Genomic DNA, 25,703 nt, shown 5'->3' with positions numbered 1-25,703 from the left:
AGAAGATGATATATATACGAGGCCTCGGTAAAACCATCCAGAGCAAAACCCGCTGGGAAACCATCTGGATGGAAAGAGCGCCTCAGCAATGTCGCTTGAACAGATGAGCGACATCACCATAGAGCCTAGAGCCCCAGGGAATGAGAAATAGCCCACCCCTATTTATCCAGCCCTTTGTCGCGAGCCAACTTTTTCCGTAGCCCACGACAGGCATGACCCACGACACTGCGAGCCTTCTTCGACACAAATTGTGCAATGAGCACAATGGCGAATTCGGGCTCGGGCGTCGCACTCTGGGATGGAATCGGAGTCGGTTTGTATAAGAACGGGAGCATGCTCCCGTTGATATCGGAGTCAGAATCAGCCGCCACTGGGACTAGACGAGGGTCGATCAAGTCCTCATCCATCAGTTCGGTGAATCTGCTCGTGTGTGGATGCCGCAGTTGATTGTGCAGCTGGTATAGAGATGACCCGGTGAGGTTGGGTCGTGGGAAAGGAGGAACGGCCTCCAGTTGGATTGGACCGAGGTCTTCGAGGACCAAGGTCTCGTTACTGCTGTTGCAGCTGCTCTTCTCTTCCTCTTCTTCCATGGAATCGTAGTAGGGGGTGCTATCAATCCATTGGGTGATGTTTGCCCGTTGTTTGGGGGTGAGAAGGTCCCAAACTAGAGTCGGTGTGGATGATGTGGTGGAGTACACCGACGATGAGAAGGAGGAAGAGGAGGAAGAGGAAGAAGAGGAGTAAGAGAGGGTGACATCGTAGACCTCGGTGGTCCTGTGACCATGTTAATGTATGATCAAATCACCATGATAGAGATGACTTACATTGTGTCGATGTTCACCGTGCTGGAAGTGAGCCGGGTGGGCTGAATGTCACTTCGGGTCTGACACTGGATGGACATCATCCTTGTATGTATGACCTTTGTTGTGGAAGGTCAAAGAGGTAAGGGAGGTTGTATACTCTTGTTGGTATGAGAGTATGCAGTAAGAGTATACCTAGGTATGGTATACTCTTGTGTAAGATGGGTCAAATTATAAGTATAACTTATACTTTGAATGATCAATGAGGTATGGTGTAAGAGTGACAGAAGACCGAAGATGAAAGTGAGGATTAGTTGAGGAAGAAAGAAGAGAAAGAAAGCTGAGAGGATACTATATAGACTGGGTGACTCAGTCCAGTTCATCTTACAAACAGACGCTCTGGGGTCCATAGATACAAGGACCAGTTTCTTGGAACTAAAGGAGGCGAAACGAGGATTTCTAGGGACAAACGATGGATGAGAAGGTAGTAACAGCACAAGACACTATAAAAAGCACTAATATAGTTCGGAATCAGGTTGAAACCATCGCGGGGAAGCGGATTTAGCCCCATCGGACCATGGGCAGAGCTCAGTGATCAGCAGCGTGCGCCATGGTGAGACTCCGATTCATGGGAGCTATATACATCATCATGACCGAGGAGGGTGAGAGCGAGGAGGAACTGGGGAGAAGAAGGAGGAACATGCGGGGAAACCAGACTGTAAATGAGCTTCAAATGAGTCTAGAGTAAAAGCAACTTACTGTCCAAGGAGTGCCAATCGTAGCAAGATTGTTTTGTAGTTGGAAACGCGATTCCGAGAAAGTGCGTAAGGGGCTCATTTTATGTGACCGGAGACTGATTTCGCCCATCGTTGCTTGAAGAGAAGGAGAAAGAGATATTATTTCTAAGCTTAATCGATATAAAATTGCGTATAGCTCATGCTTGCAGCTTTTTCTGGCCCAAACCGGCGTATAGAAGCCCGTTGAGATGGCCTCTTGGACATCATTTTCGACTGATTTGAGTCAATATCTGCTGTCAATCAGACACTCTGGGTGCTATGCGACGATATGAACGAGGCTACATCATTCTATGAAGCAGTAGACTGTAAGAAGACAAGGCTAACGCCACAGGCAGAGGTTCTGCGGGAGGTAGCCACCTCGGCACTACGAAACTCACGATCCACGTCTAGCAGCTGATGCATATGGGCCCACTACTTGATAGAACATTATATCAGACCTGGAGAACGCTCTTCTGCACCTCTACGACAGATACTGATGTCCGGCTCTGAAGATACACATGCTGCCAAAACGGCTCTATCAAACATTCACCCCAGAACCAGCAGGTTTCAGACCACCGTTTTTAGATCTATCAACATTTCCAGATAGTATTCAGATATGACTACATAGCTAATCGAATATATTGACTCAATTTGGGGTTCAGATGCGGGCCATCTTTCTAGTCTCTATATCTAGCTACGAGCGCATGCCAATGAGTCATACCTTCGATATGCGCATATGTACAGACAGGATATATCGCACAATAAAATCAGTCCCCCCCTCCCGCCAAATCTAGTACTCGTGCAAATGAGACATCCAGCGACGGACAAAGCTGATACGCTCAGCGGATTTGGCAATTGGCACAGAACCAAAGCCTTGGCCCAGATGCATAGCTGTCTTGTTGTCCGAGGATGGGCTCCAGTAGGTCAGACCGTTGCCATTAGGGTTGCCAGTCTTAATGAAGTTAGCCCAGTAACTGGACATAACAGACTCAATCTTGTAATCGGACGCATTCCAGGTGACGGTCGAGTAGTCCGAGTAAGGAATGTTATTCATCTGGCGTCTTGTTAGCTGCAATTCAGGGTTCGAACATGCATTGAGGACACCACCAGGAGTGATAGGTACTTACAACAAACCAGAGCTCGGCACCGTGGTAAGCTCCACCCGACTCATCCTCTGCAGGTGCTGTATCAAAGAAATAGCGGAAGACATTGGAGCTTGCGCCTCCCTTCCGCCACATTCTCGCCCAGTCCCATGTACCGATTTGAGCCATATCCAAAAGAACGGCATCGGAATTCGTCTTGGCTTGGGCTGCGCTCTGAGCAGGGTACAAGGAAAAGAACTCTGATGAGTAATTTTGAAAGACCTCGGTCCAGAGGGTCTTGTACTCAGATACGCTCGACGCACCGCCATCGTTTTCATTCAGGTTATTACCGGTCATTATGGGAACGTCAGCATGAGCGCCCAGTCTCAAAGCCTCTCCATATCCGTAGGGGAGCACGTAACCGTCGATTACTGGACGCCAGCGAGGAGGGCCAGACCAGAGATTAGCAAAGACAGTACCGTCATAGTAGTCTGATTCCATCAGCTGGCCTTCTCCAATGAGAGAAGCAATCGACGCATTGCGGAGCTCAGCAATTGAAGAGACATTCATTGTCTTGAGGAACTCCACACCGAAGTTCTCAGCAACGTCCTTGGTGTTGTAAGAGGTGGCAACACTTCCAGTAGCAGGATCATGAGGTCCACGGGCACCACTCTCAGCAATGACACCATGAACCAAGCCTTTGCTGAGAGGACTCCACATCATATCCAAGGCGCTGGCCGAGCCGGCAGACTGGCCGCCGACGGTGACTTGACTAGAGTTTCCACCAAATTTGGCAATATTGTCATGAACCCAGCGAAGAGCAAATTGCTGGTCCATGATACCGTAGTTTCCAGAGCTGTTGTGTCCAGACTCACGCGAAAGCTCAGGGTGAGCAAGGAACCCGAAGGCACCGAGACGGTAGTTCAGCGTCACCACGATAATATCTTTAGATGCAAGGCCGGTTCCATCATAGGTAATGACATCGCCAGAGCCACCTTCGAATCGGCCACCGAAAATCCACACGTAAACGGGGAGATTCTTGGACTCGATATCACTTGCATCAGTGGAATCGTAGGTAGGAGTCCAGACGTTGACTGTCAGGCAGTCCTCACTGGTAGTGTTCTTTCCAGACGAGAAGATGCCTGCGTCGGAATAAGGCTGCGCGCACTGAGGGCTAAATTCGGTCGCATGGAGTGTTTTAGTCCAGGACTTGGGCTTCGTAGGGGGAGTCCAACGCTTCGATCCAGCGGGACTTGCTGCATATGGAATGCCTGATTTTGAAGTTAATATAGGCTAACGTGAAAGGCAGCGAAAAGTAGAACTTACCTTTATAAACCGTTACATTGTTGCGGAAGGGAGAGCTGGCACCCTGAACTGGACCGCTGTTTGTCTCAATGACGGGAAAGCTGGCCGCAGCCAAGGCTGGGATGGCGAGGATAAGTTGAAGCAAAGTCAACATTTGAACGAAAGTGTGGCGTGACAAGAAAACATTGAAGACGATCGGCCGGTTTTTGTATCCCCAATTCCAACATAGTAGGTACTGAGTTCCACATCTCCTGGTCGATCATTGGCATCGTTTCTAATAACATGAGACTGACGTTTCAATACCACGTCAGCCTCTACCGTCAAGGAACAACGGCATGGAATAGTTAGAATATAAAGTTGTCGATCCTCACCCCCTTGGAGTAGTCTCGACCGAGGATCTGATATCTCCGAGCTTTCCCCTGACATTAGCCCTAACCCGAGACATGAGACTTAACTCCGAACTAACCAAAGAAGGCAAGTGACGTCGATCCTACGCGTCTCCTTAAAGGTCTTTCTTAAAAGAAGAAGCTCGAGACTGGGATGATCATCTCTCAGTCCACTTTCTCTGCAAGTCAGCCATTTCAAGTCCCCCATGATCGGCTTTCTGCTCCCCCTGTGCATTGGGGTTGCTTCTGCAACCTCATTGAGCACAGCTTGCACCAAGGAGTTTATCAAGTCCAATCTGCCGACGTCCAACGATGCTATTCCCCTGGGAATTACGATCGATGAGAGTTCCGTGACTGCAAACACATATCTGAACTACTCAGTCACAGATGCGACCTTCTGGCAAAATGTGAACATCGATTTCTGTGAAGTCAGCTTCGCCTACTCTCATGACAGTCAGGACGACCGGATTGTGGTCGAGTACTGGATGCCACTTGTCGAAAACTTCCAAAACCGATTCCTTGCCACGGGAGGTGCCGCATACCAGATCAGCAATGGATCTGGTGGTGCCGATATGTCGGGCGGTGTTGCTTATGGGGCTGCCACTGGCTTGACTGACGGTGGTCTTCCTTACTGGGGAAGCACCGACTTTGACGATGTTGTCCTTCTGGGCAATGGTACTGCGAACTGGCCGGCTATCTACAACTTCGCCTACCAGGCTATTGCCGAGATGACTGAGATTGGAAAGGCCTTTACCAAGAACTATTTCGGACTCACAGACAGCACCAGCAAGGCGACCACTGACAACCTATACACCTACTATATAGGTTGTTCCGAGGGTGGACGTGAAGGCATGAGTCAGGCTCAAAAGGCCCCCGAACTCTACGACGGCATCATTGCTGGTGCTCCCGCTATGCGCTATGGACAGCAACAGGTCAACCACATTGCTCCTCCGATTCAGATTCAGACTATTGGACACTACCCCCCTTCCTGTGTGTTTGATACTGTAATCAATGCCACCATCAATGCCTGCGACCAGCTTGATGGCAAAGCCGATGGGGTCATCTCCCGTACTGACCTTTGCTTCGAAAAATTCAACGTTTCTTCCATGGTCGGCAAGACCTACAGCTGTGCAGCAAGCTCCGAAAGCAGCCTGGGTCTTGGCTACGGAAAGCGTAAAAGAGACAGCTCAACCACCCCTGCACAGAACGGTACCATCTCGGCAAAGGATGTTGAGGTTATCCAAGATCTGTTGACCGGTCTGGTAAGTTCTACAGTGTAAACCACCTACTTTATCTGAGACTGACACAGAATTACAGAAAGATTCCAATGGTGACAGAGTCTACCTGCCGTTCCAGCCTGGCGCAGGCTTTGGTGATACCACCGTCTATGACTCGGATACCGATTCCTGGACCATCACTTCGCCCAACTCAAATGGTGAATGGGTCACCAAGTTCTTGAACTGGCAAAATGTCAGCTCACTGGTCATGACCAATGTGACCAATGACGACTTGAAGTTGTGGATGATCGAGGGCATGAACAAATACATGGACTCCCTCCAAACCACCCTCCCCGACCTCAGTCCATTCCTGAACCGCGGTGGTCGTCTACTTCACTTCCATGGCGAGGCCGACTCCAGTATCCCTACCACCGGCTCTGTTCACTATCACGAGTCCGTTCGCAAGATCATGTACCCCGACCTTGATTTCGAGAAAGGAAATGAGAAACTCAACGAGTGGTACCGTCTCTATCTCATTCCTGGCGCCGCCCACTGCGCCACCAACGATCAGCAGCCGAACGCTGGGTTCCCTCGCGACAACTTCGCCCATATGATCAAGTGGGTGGAGGATGGAATCACACCAGCTACCATCAATGCCACAGTGCAATCAGGAGCCAAGGAGGGTGAAGTCCAGAATGTGTGCACCTGGCCATCTCGTCCTTATTACAAAAATGGACAGCTGGTTTGCCAAGAGAATCAATCTTCGGTCAACGCCATGTTGTGGGACTTGCCTGCTTACAAGCAGCCCGTCTACTAAATGTATAAATGTATTTGTATCTACATGGGGTCGAATTGAAGTTACAGCGGAGACAAACAAGGCGCGGAAGAACTTCTTCAGCTGAAGGTCGTTAATATTGGGTGATATTAGGTTATACCTGAATGTATATATACATTCTGACCACTCAAGCTAGCTCTTACTTTCCGTTGAGCTTGGAGGGTAACTGATTTTGTAGGACTACGAAATGCAAGACAGGGCAGAATGGTGTCTAAGAGCGTATGTACCAACAATAGAAATTAAGTAGATTTGACATTTCTTGTTATATTTTGAGTTAAGATAAAGTATAGCCTAAGTAAATGAAGAGATTCAATCAACATAATAAAGACCACCTCAACCTTGCCATCTGAACCGACCCTCGCGCAGAGTCTTCACTACGCCGAGAGGCATAAACTCCCGCTTTGCTGCAGCAAGACTGCCGTAAGTGCGAATCATTTCGTCATGATACAATTGCGCAACCCAGCGCCAGTAGGGAGTCATGGAACGCCAGTTATTAGAGATGGGCGATTTCGGTTCCAGGGCTCCCTGATGTGCTTCAAAGCTAGGAGTCAGAGCCACGCCTTCCTCCTCAGGGACACGACATAGAAGATTGTACGCGCACAAGAGACCAGCGCTGTAGGTGTCCGGATATTTGTTGTATTCTTCAAGAGACATAAACGGTAAGGACTTCCCGTCTGTATCAACGAGCGATGGGGCTTTGGAGTCCGGCCCGATTTCCTCGAAGCAGGTCTTGTGGAATTGGTAAGTTTTCTCATGTTGTACCTCTGCTTTGTGCAGGATCTTGCGCGGGGTTTCTTTGATGTTCTCGCGCATGGCGAGGAGTTTGATGGACGGATTGAGAAGACCCAGTCCACCAAGCTCTGGAGGATAATAGAAGAAACCATCAGGGAGACTCTTGACACCGAATCGGTCGGAAATCACTTGGCGGAGGTAATCTGTGACACCAGTCGTTTTGCCCCGAGCGTCGATCTCACCCACGCCATTTTCAAACAGTGTACGCTCAATACGACCGAGAGTGGAGATGGCCATGTCGATATGGTCTCGTCCAAAGCAGACAGCCGGCTTTGCAAAATTGTTCGCGAAGAAGCGGCCAAAGTAGGCGTTCCAAGCTTGAACCCAGGCAAAGACGCTCTTGCAGGACGTTAGCTGACGCGAGAGCTCTTCAATGTGTTCGTCAACCTGAGCTTGGTCGATAGTGAATTTGCCTTTCTCTGCATCGAGTACTAGGAATCCCCAGCGTATGTCCCCCTCGGGGAGAATGGACTTGGGGCACTCTTCCTTGTTGTCCAGTTCACGAGACTTGCCCATCATTACTGTTCCAGTCTTGTCCGTGTTGAACTTGAGACCCATCACCTCAGAGAAGTCAGACATCGCCTCCCATGCCTTGATGCAGGTCTTTTCAGCTCCCCAGAACCAGAAATCGTCATGGAGTCTGTACAAATAAGAGCCATCTGTGCTTTGATTAACTGCATAATCCATGCAGAAGAGGACAGCTTCTCCAAAGCAATCAGCAAGTGTGTGGCTCATTGGGAGTCCACGCTGGCGGGTTTGGATTGTAGCATTGGATCCATCCTGGAAGAATTTGAGAGGAGCCTGCAGGAAGATCTTGAAGAAGTTGAGCCACTTCTCTGGAACCCCGAAGTATTCGAGTACCGTGAGTAAAGTGGCGTGGGGCATTGAAGGACCGAACCATTCAAAGTCAGACCGCACTGCAGTAAACTCTCCACGCTGGTGTTTGTGGATAATAGACTCTGTGATTAAGAGGTGAAGAAGAGAGTGCTTTGTGTCCAAAGCGTTCTTCGACTTTGTTTCCTCTTGTGGAGGCCCTTCATTGTCTTCATCATAGTCGCGAGCGCTGTCGTCAACCGAAGTAGGTAGCTGACTCATGAAGTACTCATTTTCATAAGTCTTCTTTCGGGTCTCATTGACTTTATTCTGAGTTTTGTTGGGGTCTGTCCCCAAGAAATATCTGCGTCGCTCCTTGTATTCTTCAGGAATTTCTTCCCGGAGAGGCTTCCAGGCATGAGAATGCAAGAATATTTCGAATACCTCTCGAAACTCCACAGACCAGGTGGTTCCCAGATATTGCAGAAGAAGAGCATCAAGGAGGTCTTCGTCCATGAAGACTCGGTATTTACCGTTCAGTTGACGACGCATCTCGACGGGGATTCCGTTTCTATCCCACGCCCAGCTGTCAAGCGAGGCAATTCGCATGTTCAGCACGTCCGCAACTTCCTGAGCGACCTCTTTGTTCCGCATGAATTCCTTCAAAACTGAAGCCTTCTCATTACTAAGAAGATCAGTCTTCAAAAGGGCCTTAGATACCCATTTGAGAGTAGGCACATCGATCCATTTCCCCTTCGATGACAAGTTGTTCGCAAAGGATGTGATTCTGGCTTTGAGATTCTTGATAGCCTCACGAGAAAGCTCAGTCTGCTTGAACAGATTGTCAAGGTAGTCCTTGATGACCTGTTCCCTGACATGGGTAGCAGGAGTGAAGACCAGGGTTTCCCATTGGGCACGTTGATCGTGCATCTCAGCTCGTCCAACCTGCTCAAATTTGGCATCGGACTCGGCAGGCTTGGGATCGTCGGTGGGATCTAGCTCGGACAGCCACTCAGTGACAAGTTTGCTGAAGAAGGCGCCATGTTCATGCTTGGCCTCCAGGAACGAGAGTTCCTTTTCAAGCTGGCCAATCCAGTCCTGCAGAGATGACTGAGAAATTGAACTGTCGTACGGACCTTGAAGAAGGAAGCGGCGAATATTAGAGTGGTCAGATAGACTGTCGGATTCCCGACGTAGAGTGTGTTCAGGGGTGTGATCATCGCCCGAATCTGAATCGGCGTCCAAGTCGCTATCATTCTTGTCGAGCGAATCTTTGGGGAGACCTTTCAGACGTGCAAGTCCATCTAGTAAAACAAGAGCGCGAGAGCGGAGGTCTGTGGCAGCATTTGCAGTGACGAGGATCTTCTCCTTGTGTTGATCAAAGATCGCGCGCTGCTTAGAGAGTTCGTTGATTTTCGTGGCCGTGATGGCCTTCAAAGTTTGTGGGAGGGCACCACTGGAAGCCATGATTTGATAATTGACAAGATCAAGTGAGAAGTGGTAGAGGTGAGTTCTGTTTCAGTGAAGATGAGAGACGAAATTGAAGTTGAAGTGGAAGTTGGAGTTGGAGTCGGTAGTTGTGGTGAGAGGAAATGGAGAATCGAGGTGGAAAGGGCGAGAGGGGAGCTCTATTAAATACCGCAACTGCGAGGCAAAATCGCCCAGTCGTGACTCAAACCAGAGAAATTGTCGCAAGTTGAGGTCAGAAGAGAAGTTCGAAGTCGGGCAACCGATTCCACTGATCGACCAATTTATGCTCCACCTCGGGATCCAAATCGGGTCTAACGTCAACTGCGGGCACTCGATCGAGCAACTTGGATATCAGGATGAGAGGCACAATTGAGGCATTTGGGGGGCATACGAGTGAGTCTGGTGGACTCAATGACTGGAACGTAATAGCGCAAGTATTGATGACGAGAGATATCATTAGGTTCATAAACATAGCTAAAGAGACCGAGGTCTATTGCATCTCTTCCCGCTATGGTATACTCAAGTTGGCTTGAAACACCTCCAGCAGCCGAGTAATTCTTTCCTTCTCAGCTTCACTGGCAAAAATGGCCTCGATGGCCTTGTGGCAGACCCGTAAGAGGTCGTCACCATCCAAGCCAAAATGCTGCGAAGCGAGGAGGTATTCATTGGAGACAGGACTACAGAAGAAGCCCACATCATCGGTCTGTAGACAACAAGTCAGAACCATCAGCTAAATGGGACTATCAGGGGACGCGAAGAACAACTTACACACAATGCGATCGGACACTCCTCATGCCGCCAATACCCAAAGTGATGATCCAGAAACCCTCCATTAATCATCTTCGCATGAACATTGCAGGAAATGCACAACTCAAGCCCGAGTTTTCGCCGAGAAATCTCCCTCTTGAACTCGTCCGACACGTGAATTACATGCCCGAGCCGATCAGGCATAAACGAAAGCAGCGTGGCCAACTCCAACTGCGAGGCTGAGGCGACTGTCTCGGCAAAGTGCAGCGTGATGCCCAACCCGCTGGATTTCGCCCGCGCAAAAGCATCCCTGTAAATGCTGACGTCGCCTTTGGTTGGGTTGCCGCAGAGGTCAACACCGACAACCCCGCGCGGCCTGTTTGCGATGGCCAGATCAACGATTTCGTCTGCTTCGGTTGCATTCATGCTGCCTCGGTCGATTGCTAGGATTAGAGATACGGTCATCTGCGTGCTTTGGGTTTGGAACTTTTCGATGGTCGTTAGCACCGTGTTGATGTATTCGTTTCGGGTGATACCCGGCGATGCTCGTGGGATGGTGCGTAGCTCTAGGTACACGACTCCATCGTCTAAAAAGTCCTGGAGTACTGAGTTGGTGGCGTAGGCGAGGCTCTTGAGATCATTGCAGATTTGGTAGGTTAATCTGGAGAAGGTTGAGAAGAAGCTGGATGGGGTTAGCATTGCAGATGGCCTCGTTGTCGTACTCTTCCAACGCACGTCTTCAGGTCATAATCCACCTTTCCCAGCGGCATAAGAACCAGTGGGTCTTCGACATCGAAATCAAGGTCCTCTGCTTTCTTTTGCTTCCATAGCTCGTGCAGACATTGACGACTGATACTGCCACTGAGATGAGCGTGAAGCTAGACTGTGTTACTTGAGAGATTAGCTAGATAAGAACGGAGCCTACCTCGATCTTGGGCAATGCTTTTACAAAAGATTCGTCGACTGACTTGAAGGTGTCTGTGACCGTCATGGCTGTCATGGCTGTTAAGGCTATCATGTGAAGTGTAGATCCCGCGTCAACATCTCCAAAGAGGATGAGTCATCCCCAACAGCCTTCCAAGGTTCCTCAAGTTAAGGTAACTAAATTAACTAACACGTTAGGGCTTTTCTCATCTCACCTCATCTTGCTTATTGTCTTGCTATTTTTCTTGTCTCAACAGGCTTGTATTCATCTGTAACAGGTCACGCTAACTAGATAACAAGAGGTAACTTAACCCTAGAAACAAAACACGTTACCTTTCCGCGAATCTACCGGTGGGATCCGAGCCAATCCGTTTCGCATAAATTGCATATACGGGATTCGGGCGCATTGATGAAAAGTGGACCAAAGAGATTTTACTCGGTGGACGTCTAATTTTTGATTTCAACGGTCTTCTCCTTGGTGTTGGTCAGCTCGGTTTGGTATTTCGATGTCTATTTCAGATCAAGGTTCCCCTATAACGTTGTTCCTGAAGTTGATCGTACGAATTGCATACTTGGAGCGATCGGCGAACCTGTGGATAAGAGGCTGAATGCATGCAATGCATACATAACCCACCAGGAATGAGATCCCAGAACCCGAATCCCAGTCAATACAATACCTGTATCAGTTCAAGATCCACCAGAGACTGATACGCCGACACGGACTCAACGGGCGAAACGCCAAGACAGCTTTGTTGAATTGGCACCGCGAAAGGGGGGTCCAGGGTTTTCTTTGTTTGAGGTTAGGATTAACATTATTTGCCACCCTGAGAGATGGAGACTCCTGAGAATGGAGAAAACCCTCTCTTCTCTCGTCTGCAACCTGAATCATTCAATGCCGAAGTGGGCGTTTCGGAAAATTCTGGAAGCCACGTTGACCAGTGGGGTTAAGCCGCGGTATTTTTAGACCCGATCTGCGACAAGACGTGGAGTCCTGTTTTGGCCCCGGAACATAGCTGTACGGTAGCTGATTCCTAGCTGATTCCTGGGGGGCCTGCTTCAGATAAAACACGGCAAGGCGACGCGGACGAAACGCGTGGACACGTTAGTATAGTACCGCCCCGGGAATGGCTTGCACTTAGCCTGCGACTCCCGGGAGCAGTTTCTTGGAATGCCTATGCCTCCTATGCCTTGCCCCCCTCTGGCCCCCTCTTGCCCCGCTGAGGTTGAAAATTGGAATCGTGGCGGGCTGAGCGCGCACACTAAGGAGGATGTCTCTCATCTTAGGCCCCAGCCACGCCCGACCACCAACAGAGATCTAACGGGTCATGAGACGAAGTCCAAGTGGAAACCGGTAACTGGACTAGTGGGGGCTTTCCGTCTCGCCAAACACCTTGGCCGTTCAATATACAGTCCCGTATTCAAGTTTTGAGATCCAATACCTTGGACATGTGCATGTACCTGTACATAACGTGATGCATTAGTAACAATCCAGGTCTCAGTCATATGACAACACATAATACGAATAAGAAATACAATCCGGAACCGGCATCCAAAAAAAAAAAAAACAGGCATCACCGCCCATAGTGGACATATAACCATCAGAGCGGAATCGTCAGAGAAAACGGTCTCATGCCGGCACCGGGACACCTTTGAAACAGCACGTCATTCCAAAGGGGGCCAAGACAGAGTGCAATGACTGCAGTTACACAGTAACGTGCGAAGTCAAGATGGCCCTATAAGGGGTGTCAAGGTTGCACCAACACCTCACTTCGGAGAGAGCAGAGAAAGAAGGTGAGTCACATGGCAACCTCCCCAGCTAACCCCGAAAGAAGCAGCTTTCTTTCAAGCTGCAGGCGGAATTGAAATGCGGCGGCTAAGGGGATCACCATCCCGCCACATGTCGGTATTGGAGGGCATGGGGAAGCCAGCAGAGTCGGGAAGTCGCATTGAGACGTCCGAGGATGACGGGATGACCTTAGCGCATGTCTTTTGAGACAGTAGGTTGACACTTTAGCGGTGGAGAGAGAAAGAAAGAGAGAATATGAGACAGGCTGAGCCTTGCATGGTTAGCATCGAAGATGCATCGAAGGATTGGAAAGAGGTGAGATGTGTCAGGGCTCTCTTTCTGGTGGCATTCAATAGCATCAATTATTCGCTGCGACCGGAGGGGACGTGCATTCAAGGGGCAGCTTTCCTGATCAGGTCATAGTAAGTGGAAGTCAGTCAATAGTTCCATCTTTTCGTGAAGCACAATGGTTTCCATGCCCCTGGGTCACGAGACCCAACGCGCTGGAACTCGGAGACAAGGAGATTACAGTGGAATAGCGAAGATTTATCCTCCTGAAGATCCCTCAAGAATGAGTATAAACTTCTCCATACTTCATCTCCATACTTCCCCCCCCCCCCCCCTGAATGTGGTCAGATCGTGTGTATGGTGCCATACGGTATCGGTAATACGGTGGTCGTCATGATGTCACCAGTTCCGCTTCCATCCCGGCCAGTAGAGAGGGTTATTTTCCATACTTTCCTTACATTCCTTAAAACTCGTAACTCATGTGACCTCGTAACCCCCATAACTTATTGTAACCCGGAGAATTGAATCCAGGAGATCCCGTCTTGAGGTCCACTCTTGACACTACTAACACAGCAAAAAAGCGGGGAGTCGTCATCGAGGGATCTTTAGGAGCGGCTACGAGATTAGTATTACATGCGAGAGCAGGGGTGTCCAAGAGCCACAAAGAAAAAAAAAAGAACAAAAAATACAGAACAACACAAGCAGGCAAGTGAAAGGATCATTCAATCTATTTCCTGCCAACTATCCAACTATATCTCAGCCACTCAACTCTAGGGACGGTATCGTTACAACGTCAAGTGGGTCGACGTTAACTCCACCAAAGCCAATGGAAGACCCCAAGAATCTTCGAATGACTCTGCCGTAGCTTCCGAACATCCCTGGACAGTCACCGCCAGGATGCGAAATCGGATTGGGTCAAAGATACTCCTGGGCACTCTTGGACCTACGCATCACGTCAGGAAACTAATATCCGCGACGCGCACGGGATTGAATGTTCAATACACCCCTCTTATCCCGCGATCATCGTTGGATCCCAGTGGAGATCACTAGAGCCAGTAGCGGTGTATCGAACATGAAGAGTGGCTGTTCGGCCGATCCTCAGCCACCGCTTATGTGACGTGAGATGAAAAAGATAAAACTCGCTGGTTCGGGTTCTTCAGGATATTTTCTAACTTGCATCTCGATATCTTATCGAATCTCACATCCCGACTCTAACCAACCCGCCACAACCGCCCATATCATAGCGCACGGATACCCCGGAGTCAGCAGTAAATGTGAGGGGGGGGGGAAAAAGAAAGTACACTACAGTGAGAAAGAAGAAAAAATGATAATCCAAAAAAAAGAACAAAAAGAAAAGAGAGACTAGGTGACGTCTGTTGCCGTTTCGGGATAGTCGGTCCACTCAGGTGAATACAGGGGGAACGACAGGAACTACGTGTTTAACGGGTAACGTGTGAGGTCTGAACAAGATCCTTGTGCGGCTGTGAGGTATCTATCTCTTCCATTCCTTCTCGGGTGACGTGCAGGTGCAGGAATGGTGTATGAGGGGGACACGGCTGTAGCGGATGAGCAGGCAGAAATCAAGGAAATGGGAAAAGCACGGCATCGCCAACTCATAAACGGCTGCGGGGGTGGCCTGTCAACCCCGCAGATGTTGCAGATGCGGCTGGTAAGGGAGGGAGTACTGTAGAGATGTACGAATGTAGCTGTACCAGAGTTCACTTACGGAACGTCGTTCTCTAGGTACAGTTGCTAGAGAAACTAGAAGTTAGAGCGGGCCTAGGGCAGAGATGATCACGTTCAACTCATTTTTCAGGTGTTCGCGCAAATGGGGTCCACCGTTTCACAGCCACACCGGTTCAGGGATTCAGCCCTAATTCTTTGTACAATATCAAATCATAGAATATGGAGTACACCGCAATATACAGTACAGTAGAGAGAGAGATAAGGGGAGGGGGAAAAGTGAAAAAGTAAACATGAGATCAAAACGCGGACTATCTTCCCCTCTGTCGGTCTGTCGGGGCATTTCCATGTAATACGAGTTGAAAGTAGTGGCCTCCAGTAATTATTCATAGGGCTCCTGTCCAACGCACCTGAAACATAGATCATCCCCGATAACATTCCCCAGGAATCCTAGAGGCCCAATGAGATTTGACGGGTGCCATCTGGCAGCAATTCCACATCACTGTGATAGGTACTGTAGGTACTGTAGTACGGTAGGCATGAGTAGTCCTGCTGGCATGAGTATTTAATAAGTGATCCTTCCCTTCCGATCTTTGTTACCCCTGATCAATCCTGGTGCAGTCGACGAAGTACGGAGACACTCGATATACTCGAAAGTGACCGTAGGGCAAACCAAGCCACGTGTAATACAATACCAATACACATTACCATACGGTACGTCTATCGTAAGTCTCCACTGCAGCTTCATGGCATTTCATTGATTTAATTATTTTCCCCCTTCCCCCTTCATCTTTCCTTGACGCAGGATATTGCTGGCCTCTTTCCTTTTCCCACTTAACGACTGCCATTCCCTCCCAAAGTTGTGGTATCCCGACCTTTTTTGTTTGACTTGCTTCACCTGCCTGATCAGCTCACATTCGGCACTAAGACAGAATCCAACATCAGCGACTCAGTCCAGTCGCCGATAGCTCGCCTTACCTCTTTCGACCGCCTGCAGCTACTGCGTTGGCAACTTGTCGCAACTTGCAATTTGCATCGCAGTCCCCTACCTGTCGCGCCTGGGGAGAAAAAAAAACCCTCCTACCGGGTACTCCCTTCGCCTGCCGCACCGCTAGCCTCCAATCGCATCCAATCGCACGCAGTCGTCGAGACGCAGACAATTCCTGATAATATATATATTTTTTTTTTGCCGCTGCCCATTCCCGCTCCTCGCTTCTTGGGGCTCTTTTGCTCTGGAAGACCTGCATGCGCATTGCATTCGGCCTTTCACCTGCTCTTCGGCGCACGCTCTCCCCATTCCGACCAGGTCCCGCGCGCCCTCGTCCCTCATTCGGTAATTGCACGATCAATTGGTCCATATCGCGACTTGTCCCTAGTACACAGCAGCTTTCCCCACGCAAGTGGAAGATCGACAAGCAGAAGAGGGGTTGCATTGGTACCATTGGAAGGAGACAACTGCGAAGCAGCCAGGTTCCGAAAGAAGAAAGACGCTTCTGTCTGTCTGAGGCTGGAAATCATCTCCTCCCCGGTTGATTTCGTTTGTGACGTCTAATACCCCAAGTGGCTACTTTCGGTCTTTGAAGATCCCTTGTGGGAGATTGGCCATTGCACAGGGCCAGTGCCCTTTGCAATCGTTACCAGGGACTCGTTTTTTTATCCCTCAGCTTTTTTTTTTCTTTGTCTCGGTACATTCCCGTGAGGTGCTCTCCGGCAGGGCTCTCCACATTGCATCCCAGTCAGGCCAAGATGCAGAGTTCAAGAACACTGATTTTCTGCTGAGGACGTGGCTAAACGCTTTCTTACTGTGTCAGACTATCTCACCTTCTAGTTTGGCTCGGATCGCATTACACCCTGACAGGCGGCAGCCTTTGCGAACCTTGACAGCAGGCTGGTATCCTACGCTGTTATCGATTCGCTCATTACTGAGTCCAGGTGACTCGGACTTTGGCACGGTTCACGACAGGCTTGGCTCACACCTATCGACAGCTGAGCTGTCAGTCTGATAGATAGCCGCCATGGCATATGCTACGACTCCTACACCTCCGGCCCTGGATGCCGACTCTCAACCAAGCTTAAAACTTGCAACATCTCTCCCTCAGCCGACTTCCTTACAACATGTTGCCTCCTCTTTTCCTGGTCCTAGCTTCACCTCTGCTTCTCCTTTCACCTCATCGCCAATCTCTATTGCGACCTCCTTCCCTGCCCCCGACACTCCGAATGCTTTCACACCTGCTAGTACTCCGTTACAACCTGCTAGCGAAGGATTGCGTGGTCGAGTAACTGGTCTATCATTACCGACGCCAGGACCTCTTGAACTTGGCGAATCTATCATGGCCGTTCCCGGCAACCCATCCAGCTTCAATGACTCATCTACTACTTCCAAGGCCCCGGGTCTTATGCGACGGATTTCCCGAGGCGCCGCCAACAAGCTTACCCGTAGAAGACAATCTACAACACAGAATGAGAAACGGGACCGAAGCTCTGGTCCTGTTATCATGCGTCGACGCAGCGACAGCAAAACCGGCCCCCAACCTGTCCGAGACAACGCCCTTGACTCGAGCAATGAGGACGAGGGTGAGGCTTTGGACAACCTTGGCGCATGGGGCGGCTCCGAAGCATCCAGCCTACGTAGTGAGAGCCGCATGAGTATGGCTCGCGAGGTTGGACCTGCCGCTGCTGTGGCCGTCGCCCCCAAGGTGGACTCCGCCGTTCAGCGAGGTACTGTTTTGACCAAGGTTACCAAGAAACGCAGAAAGCAAGTCCGCTTCTTCCTGGACCTGGATGCCGCCAAGGTTTTCTGGGATGTGTCCAATCCGCAAAAGCGCTTCTATATCGACGATATCAAGGAGATCCGGGTTGGCGCCGACGCCCGTAATTACCGTGAAGAACACCAGGTCCCGGAAGATCTGGAACGCCGGTGGTTCACTATTGTGATTGCGGACTCTGACCGCTCCAAGGGTCGAGCAGTCAAGACTTTGCATCTTATCGCTCCCAGTGACCGGATCCTTGAGCTGTGGATTACCACACTCGAGCATATTTCTCGGTACAGAATTGGTCTAATGGCCGGTCTGGCTGGGTCTGGCCAGAGCGAGGCTGTTCTTCAGGCCCATTGGCAACGCGAAATGTCTAGACTCTTCCCGCAGGGACCTCGTGCTGGCGAGGAAGAGAGTCTCGATTTGGCTGCTGTTGAGAAGGTCTGCCGCAGCTTGCATATCAACTGTTCCAAGAACATGCTCCGGGCGCAGTTCAACAAGGCGGATGCTGCGAGCAGTGGCAAGCTCAACTTCTCTCAGTTCAGGGACTTCCTTACGCGTCTGAAAGAGCGGAAGGATGTCAAAGAGATTTTCAAATCTAACACAGAAAATTCAAAGGAGGGTATGACTCAGGATGAGTTCCTCACTTTCCTGCGCGATGTGCAAAACGAAGATATTGATGCCGACCGTTCGTATTGGACGGCACTTTTCGACAAGACTGTTCGACGGTCCTCCAAGTCCCGCACTCCTTCCTCGGAAGATTCGGAATTGATTCCTCCTGTCTCGCGTATGAACTTGGAGTCGTTCTCGGCCTACTTAGCTTCGTCCAGCAATGGTGTCTACGCGTCACGTGCTCCTCAATCCAGGTTCGACCGGCCATTGAACGAGTACTTCATTTCCAGCTCTCACAACACTTATCTCCTTGGTCGTCAGGTGGCTGGTGCCTCGAGCACTGAGGCGTATGTCAGTGCCCTTCAGCAGGGATGTCGGTGTGTTGAGATTGACTGCTGGGATGGCGCGGATGGACGCCCGATTGTGTCGCACGGCCGAACCCTGACAACGAGTGTTTTGTTCGCTGATTGCATCACTGTCATCAACCGATATGCCTTCATTAGCTGCGACTTCCCTCTGATACTTTCTCTCGAGGTGCACTGCAATCCGGAACAGCAACTGGCAATGGTCAAGATAATGAAGGACACATTCAAAGAACAGCTTGTGCTCGAACCTTTAATGACAAACTGCTTCATTCTCCCGTCGCCAGAGGATCTCAAGGGTCGCATTCTGGTCAAAGTCAAGACCTGTGATGAACCCGAGTTCGACCCCCGTCAAGATACCGTCAGCTCCATCAACACCCATGGCCGCAAGCGCAGTGCTAGTACACCATTCGTTCGCCCGATGCTCGCAGACATCTCCTCCAACACTCCCCTTCCCTCCCTCTCCAGCCCCCCAACTATGGGACCCGTCGATAGCATCGGTCCCTTGATGTCCCAGGACAGGCGCTCTCTCACTGCTACCAGTATGAGCAGTGCAACCGAAGACAGTGATGGGGCCCTTGTGTCTGTTCGCAGCGAGAAGAAGAAGCGTCGTCGCCAGAAGAGCAAGATCACCAAGCCTCTCTCAGACTTGGGTGTGTACACTCGCGGGTACAAGTGGCACAGTTTCTCTTCTCCGGAGAGCAGACGCTACAACCACATCTACTCGTTTGCCGAACGCCCCTTCGAGAGCATCACCCAAAATCACGACAACAAAGTGGCGCTGGAAGCACACAACCGCAAGTACCTCACCCGAGTGTACCCGTCCGGTTTCCGACTCCGTTCGTCCAATTTTGATCCAAACAAGTTCTGGCGGCGCGGTGTGCAGATGGCCGCTCTTAACTGGCAGACATATGACATTGGCATGCAAATGAACCAGGCCATGTTTGCTGCTGGCACTGATCGCACCGGCTACATCCTTAAGCCCGAAAGCCTTCGTCGCCCGGTCGTTGAAGATGGTACCAAGAAGCACAAAACCGAGCGCAAGATGATCCGCTTCTCGATCGATGTCATCTCCGCCCAGCAGCTCCCTCGCCCACGTACCATCGGTCACGACGACAACATCAATCCCTACGTTGAGATTGAGATGTTCAGTGCGGATGACCGTGGTCAGAGCTTTGTCCTAGGCGAAGGTGGCATGGATGCTTCCGCACGCAACGGCATGTCGGGCATTGGCTACCCGCACCGTCGCCGCACTAAGATCGAACAGAGCAATGGATACAGTCCGGTCTTTAACGATCAGTTCAAGCTTTCGCTAGAGACCAAGTATCCCGATCTTGTGTTTGTGCGATGGACCGTTTGGAGCTCGACCGATGGCCGCAGCGCCGGTAACAACAACAGCGTGCAGCTGGCCACATTCACAGCCAAGCTTACGAGCCTGTCTCAGGGCTACCGCTATCTCCCCCTCTACGACGGTAGTGGCGACCAATACCTCTTCTCAACTCTCTTCTGCAAGATCGCCAAGGAGGATCCGATTCCCGTCCAGCGCCTAGACCTTGAAGAGCTTCGCGCCGAACGGATGGGCATTCTCCGCCAAATCGGTCAGACGGTCTTCAAGCGTTCATCTTCTACCGAACGCGACAAGGATCAATCTCATGATCGCAGTGATCCCGTCAGTCCGGAGGACAAGGAAAGTTCTCCGAGTTTGACCCCGACAATATCCACCACCTCGAATTCATCATTTGCTCAATGACCTTCCTCTCCACCCCCAATGCGGAACCGTGTTCCCCCCCTCGCATCAACCCAGTGTTCCGGCGTTTTTCTTTCTGCATCATATCCTCTTCCTCTAATGTGAGCCTGCTCCTCACATTGCTCGGAAATTCTTGTTTCTTGCGCCATTACCATTGCCATTGCTTCACGTCAGCGATACCCCCTCAAGTTACTTCAATCTGTTTACTCATGTATACCGCGAATCGCCAATGTTGCACCCTCGTACCGGCCCTGGTGACCGAACCCATGTCTCGAACCTGGGAGAGGCGTTCATGTTTTCTGTTGGATTCACTTGCTTTTGTTCTGATGTTCTTTTTCCTGTGATATCTCATGTCTCCTTGGCTAAGGATAACCATATTGTATACTCCATCTTCCTTCCTTTTGTTTCTGTTGTCCTGTTTCTATCATGTTCCACGTGTACTCAAACCAAGCTCGCATGAGGTTAATCGGGGTTATTTTTTTTTCGGGTTCGGCGATCCCGCCTCATCATCATCATATGGCATTTGCGGAGTCAAATCACATCCCATGGAGAAGACGCGCGTGACTGGTTCACCGAAGTAACAGTTCAATTCAGTCCAGTTGACTTGACTTTGCCTGGCTTCCTTCTCTCTATTCCTCTCTTTCAATCTCATCTCATCTCATTTCCACCATCTTTTCATCAGACCACCATAGCATTCGAATCCATTCGGATTCGGAATCTGGTCCGGGCTTGTGATTCCAGGCGCGCTCTACAATTTGATTGAATCTTATCAGTATTCAAATCCCGGTTGCATGCCATACTCTCCCGGCTAGTGTCTGTTTTGGTCTCCGGATCACTAAAGTCCAATCCACACCGAGTAAAACTGGGTAGGATGAGATGGATGACCTTCATTTTGTTCGTCTGATTCGTTGGGTTTGCATAGCCGGTCTTTTCCTGTTTTTGTGTATTTGTGTACTATGGCTACTGTTCCCCTTGTTCGTTCTTTTGGTTGCTCCCCTGGCGGTTGCTTCGTCGTCTGAACTTGGACTTGGTTCAGATGGGCTTTGTCTTGTGTTCTAGTGTTTTCTTGTGTCTCTATATATTCCCCTGTTCTATTAGATAGTGTGCTGAATACGGATTCCTTTGATGGAAATGAATTTCTGTATTATCCTTGGTTATGGTGTCCTACTTTTATATTCGTAGATCAAAAGAATAACGCATGTGATGGTATTGTATCTATGATCCTCCAAGAACCGAACCTCAAAGATCAAATAGAAAAAAAAAAGATTTTGCTATCAAGTAACAGAGACCACCAGGTCTCATAGTCATTTCATCATATCTCAATGCCAGAGATGTCCCAATCCAGAGGGGAAAGGGTTCATTAGTATAGAAAGAAAATCCCGCTCAAATAAACACACCAGTCGAGACACTTTCAAGAGATCAGTCTTTTAAATAAGAAGCCCTGACCTTATGATCGCCCTTCAAATCCCCATCTCTCTCACCCGCAATGCCCTCAACATCCTCCGGATCCCGTCCATAATCAACATCAAGCCCAAGAACTTCATCAATATCAACTTCATTCCAGCGGTCACTAGTCTCCGCAACAGGCCAAGCCCACGTGAGCACAAAGTACACTAGTCCAGAAATAATAACTCCGGAGAAATAGTTGACGTTATAGATGTACTGCGCACCAACAGGAACGTCCTTTCCAACAGCACCAGCAAAGCCGACAATATTGACCATAATGCCGCTGAGGTATGCTGCATACGCACGCCAGCTGAAGCCGAAGCTGTAATAGTAGGCATCTGTTTTGCTTGCGCTGTAGAGAGCCTTGATGTTGAGATAACCTTTTCGGACGATATAGTAGTCGCAAATCATGACGCCTGCGATGGCGGACAGGAAGAGGGAGTAGGCCGAGAGGTAGGTTGTGAAGTTGTTTGAGGTTGAAACCAAGTTCCACTTTTGTGTTCATTAGATCAATGTACAATGTACTCTGCAGAGACCGAGGAGGGGACTTACTGGACACATAGCCAGACCAACAGCAGCACAGATATAACTTCCGCGACGAATATTCAAGTAACGTGGCAGGAGAGCCGTCAAATCAGTACCGGCCGACACCGAATTAGCCGAGATATTGGTTCCCAGTTGCGCAAGAGCGAAGCCTGTCGCGATAATGAAAATGCCGAATCGCTGCGCGGAGCTGGCCCCGTCGAGGAATTTGCCGAGAAGATCCAGTGGGTTCCAAGTATATCCATCGTTGAAGATCACCGATGAAGATGATGAGACGATGATTCCAATGAACGAGGTCACACCGAATCCAATGGGAATCGTGAACAGCTGAGACCAAAGCGCATCCTTGGGGGTACGGGCGAAACGCGAGAAATCCGGGTCATTCATGATCAGCGCGGCAAAGTTGCCGATGCACGACATGATTCCTTTCACCATGGCCCAGCGGAAGTCGGAGCCGTGGACGGTGTTGGGCTGGTGGATGATTGGGCCGAGGCCGTTGGCGCGGGAGATCGCCCAGCCGAAAAAGGCGATGGCCGCGATGGGGGAGTAGATGGCCTTCACGGTGAAGAGGTGGCGCACTTTGTGGACTGGGAACCATAGGGCGGGGAGGGAGAGGAGCCAGAAGAGGAAGAAGCTGAGGAAGTTCTTGGTGTCGACGCCTGCGCTGGCTGAGAGCCCGTTGTGTAGGTTCCGGTAGCTGGGCCAGATTGCTTCAATCATTAGAGTGACGCATTCGCCTGGTCGTCTTTGTTAGATGGGAGACTCAAGTGTATATATTTCCGGGGTTGAGGGGATGCATACCTCCGATATAACTTTGCACGCCGTACCAGATAATTGCCATAACCACTCTGTTCAGGACGGGCCAGAAAGAACCCCAAATTCCGAACGAAGCGCGGGCCGTCACTGGGAAGGAAATGTGGTAGACGGCTCCGATGCGACCTGTTAGACAGACAAAGGCTGCTGCTACCAGGTATCCAATCCAGACGCAGAGCCAAGATTGCCACCATGAGAGACCGTCGACGATCATTGAGGATGAAATCATCCATGTGTTCTAGTTCTGGGTTAGTGATGGTTCGAATCTGGGTTGGTTTCGGGACTGACAATGTTCAATGAATCCGCAATCCAGAAGGCGACATAGTTAATCCACCTCCATTGACGGCGCTCCGGGTCCACTGGGAAGAGTCAGTCACTGCCTTTGGGGGGTGTTTCGAAGTATAGAGGATGTACCTGGCTCGAGATCACTGTTGGTCAACATCAACTGAGCATTACTCAGTCCCGGTTCATTCTCGACCTCCAACTTTCTGAGGAACCATTTTAACTTGGACATGGTGGAGTATCTAGTCGTGTAGAATTGACGAGGATAAGTGATACAAGGGGGGACAGGAAGACCTTTATGGAGAATTCCAATCCCATATTACGTCGCACCCCTGTGAATCCATGATAAGCAGGATGGGATGATCCCATGTGGTCTCTGGTCTCCAGAGGCAAAACAGTCGCGAGGATCGAGCGCTGACCGAACGGCTCGAGTCACGGCTTATCTTTGGGGTCACGGGGAGTGGGGCTGATATTGCCGAGTGTGGATGGTGATTGGTGGGAACCCCTATCTCGACCCTATCTCAACCCTTTTGGGACGTGGAGAAAAGCTGGAGATAACCCGGTTGACTCGATCTGATCGAGTAATTGCCGGGCACGTGAGGCCAAGGCCTTTGGTCTATAAGGTGAACATACCTTCTAGTATGTTGACGTTGGGATTGAATTCAGTGGATATGTTTCTCATTCTGTCTATTGCTCTCGTAAACTAACTCACTACACTTGGGATGAGTGGAATGTCTCTGGAGATCTACTCGGGGGGTCTTTATCTAAGGTATGATGCATGCCCAGGTGCACATGTGTAGATATCCACTTAGGTGAGTCTAAAGAGCTGAGTCATCTATAACCTTACCTAGGGTAGAGGATACAACAGACCGCGGGAGCCTTGTGCCTGCAGAAATCTAAAGGCATCCTGCTATGCCACTTGAACATGGATTCTTCATCGTCTACTCGCCATCAGTGGCACGACAGAGCCACATTTCGAAGCAAGAGTTGTATACTTTGTTGTTGACTGTGATATAGGTGTAAGGCCTATCGATAAGGTGAGTGTAGACGATCTAACAAGTTACCGAGAGAGATTGTATGGTGGTATACTAAGACTGATTCTTTAGGCGGAGTGGTCCTGAAATACTACTAGGATTCCTATGATGCTTGCATGATCTAACCTCGTACCCTACCTAGGTAGGTAGTATCAGTGATCTATAAGATACTTTCATACGGACTCCCACATGGAAGGGAGATATATCCTGACATATCTCCATACTTTGAGGGTTCGTGTGGAAATTACACAAAGAAATAGATTGAAGGTCAAGACTTTTGCCAGGATGAACACGACTCAATTTCAACCGATCATGTTACCTCTAATTCAGGAGCACAACAAATCAAACGAATACCTCACAGGTACCAACGGCGCGCTTGGTGAATGCCGTGATACCAGTCTTCTCTAGGCTGGACAACCATCCGCCAATGGTCTCGCGCCTTCTGTACAATATATCGTACACAATGGGATCATATCTTTAACGGCGCAGGGCATCTCTGATGGGAGAATCACCACGGCGGAAGGAGGCTAAGAACCAGTTAGCTCAATTGTACGCAACGCCGAAGTGGTGACGGGAACTAAAGGAAGCTCGGGGAAAAGCGGATAGCCAGCGAAGAGCTTGCAAGCCCTCATACTGCAGAGATAGAGCAACTAGAGCCTTCTCAAGCTCTTGATAGTCTGTCTCACAGCATGTTATAGCACCTGCTTCCACTGAAAGCTTCCCTAGCGATCATGAAACATCAATATAAACATACCATCAGCCTCTTCCCAAGCGCGACCGGCTCCGAAACCGAGACCAACCCAGGCGGGCCAGGCGCGGCGCTTGAACAGGAGAACAGAGAAGACAACACCGAAAGACAGACCGAGGGAGGACTTGATGATGACGGAGGAGATGGCGCGGTCCCACTAAACATTCAATAAGATTAGCTACCAATGCCCGATTCGTGCCCCCAAACAGATCAATTGTTGCAGATAGTGTGTATGCTACCATCTGGAACGAATTCACCCGCTCGGATCCCCAAGCTAGCTCATACCTTCTCGTTGAGCAGAGCCTCGCTGACGGGCTTGGTGGCCCGCGCGATGGTGCCAGACTGGTTGGAATCGGCCATTGCGATAAATCTAGCAAGAGAGTCAGCAGGAATTCAATTGTCCAAATATACGAAGACCAACAAACCACTTGCAATGATATAAGATTGAAGAGGTGAAGA

At 49.9% G+C, this 25,703-nt stretch overlaps 8 protein-coding genes across 8 annotated transcripts; 2 read left to right on the top strand and 6 right to left on the bottom strand.

The window, feature by feature from the left end:
• Nucleotides 1-158: 158 nt before the first annotated feature.
• On the bottom strand, nt 159-904 carry N7511_003392 (uncharacterized protein; the record flags this gene model as incomplete). Its single annotated transcript, XM_057125817.1, has 2 exons — nt 159-774; nt 825-904. The coding sequence occupies 2 exons, from the start codon at nt 902-904 to the stop codon at nt 159-161; spliced, it is 696 nt and encodes a 231-aa protein (XP_056987976.1).
• Nucleotides 905-2,366: 1,462 nt separating this feature from the next.
• N7511_003391 (carboxylesterase/lipase family protein) lies at nt 2,367-4,117 on the bottom strand (the record flags this gene model as incomplete). Its single annotated transcript, XM_057125816.1, has 3 exons — nt 2,367-2,630; nt 2,704-3,929; nt 3,985-4,117. 3 exons carry the CDS (start codon nt 4,115-4,117, stop codon nt 2,367-2,369), a joined length of 1,623 nt encoding a protein of 540 aa, XP_056987975.1.
• A 438-nt stretch (nt 4,118-4,555) lies between these two features.
• On the top strand, nt 4,556-6,383 carry N7511_003390 (tannase; the record flags this gene model as incomplete). The annotated part of the gene is made up of 2 exons (XM_057125815.1): nt 4,556-5,611; nt 5,667-6,383. The coding sequence occupies 2 exons, from the start codon at nt 4,556-4,558 to the stop codon at nt 6,381-6,383; spliced, it is 1,773 nt and encodes a 590-aa protein (XP_056987974.1).
• Nucleotides 6,384-6,734: 351 nt separating this feature from the next.
• N7511_003389 (uncharacterized protein) lies at nt 6,735-9,473 on the bottom strand (the record flags this gene model as incomplete). The annotated part of the gene is made up of 1 exon (XM_057125814.1): nt 6,735-9,473. One exon carries the CDS (start codon nt 9,471-9,473, stop codon nt 6,735-6,737), a length of 2,739 nt encoding a protein of 912 aa, XP_056987973.1.
• Nucleotides 9,474-9,984: 511 nt separating this feature from the next.
• Nucleotides 9,985-11,223, bottom strand: N7511_003388 (putative adenosine deaminase; the record flags this gene model as incomplete). Its single annotated transcript, XM_057125813.1, has 4 exons — nt 9,985-10,179; nt 10,245-10,905; nt 10,959-11,101; nt 11,149-11,223. 4 exons carry the CDS (start codon nt 11,221-11,223, stop codon nt 9,985-9,987), a joined length of 1,074 nt encoding a protein of 357 aa, XP_056987972.1.
• Nucleotides 11,224-16,919: 5,696 nt separating this feature from the next.
• On the top strand, nt 16,920-20,381 carry N7511_003387 (putative 1-phosphatidylinositol-4,5-bisphosphate phosphodiesterase Plc1; the record flags this gene model as incomplete). Its single annotated transcript, XM_057125812.1, has 1 exon — nt 16,920-20,381. One exon carries the CDS (start codon nt 16,920-16,922, stop codon nt 20,379-20,381), a length of 3,462 nt encoding a protein of 1,153 aa, XP_056987971.1.
• A 1,416-nt stretch (nt 20,382-21,797) lies between these two features.
• Nucleotides 21,798-23,694, bottom strand: N7511_003386 (nucleobase cation symporter-1 family protein; the record flags this gene model as incomplete). Its single annotated transcript, XM_057125811.1, has 5 exons — nt 21,798-22,316; nt 22,377-23,104; nt 23,169-23,418; nt 23,469-23,539; nt 23,595-23,694. The coding sequence occupies 5 exons, from the start codon at nt 23,692-23,694 to the stop codon at nt 21,798-21,800; spliced, it is 1,668 nt and encodes a 555-aa protein (XP_056987970.1).
• A 1,279-nt stretch (nt 23,695-24,973) lies between these two features.
• Nucleotides 24,974-25,604, bottom strand: N7511_003385 (MICOS complex subunit MIC10; the record flags this gene model as incomplete). The annotated part of the gene is made up of 3 exons (XM_057125810.1): nt 24,974-25,023; nt 25,251-25,401; nt 25,530-25,604. 3 exons carry the CDS (start codon nt 25,602-25,604, stop codon nt 24,974-24,976), a joined length of 276 nt encoding a protein of 91 aa, XP_056987969.1.
• Nucleotides 25,605-25,703: the final 99 nt, after the last annotated feature.

Source organism: Penicillium nucicola (assembly GCF_028828085.1).
Source record: "Penicillium nucicola strain IBT 29836 chromosome Unknown utg000002l, whole genome shotgun sequence".
NCBI lineage: Eukaryota > Fungi > Ascomycota > Eurotiomycetes > Eurotiales > Aspergillaceae > Penicillium > Penicillium nucicola.
Note: the sequence above shows the minus strand (reverse complement) of the source record. Positions and strands in the feature narration are given on the sequence as shown.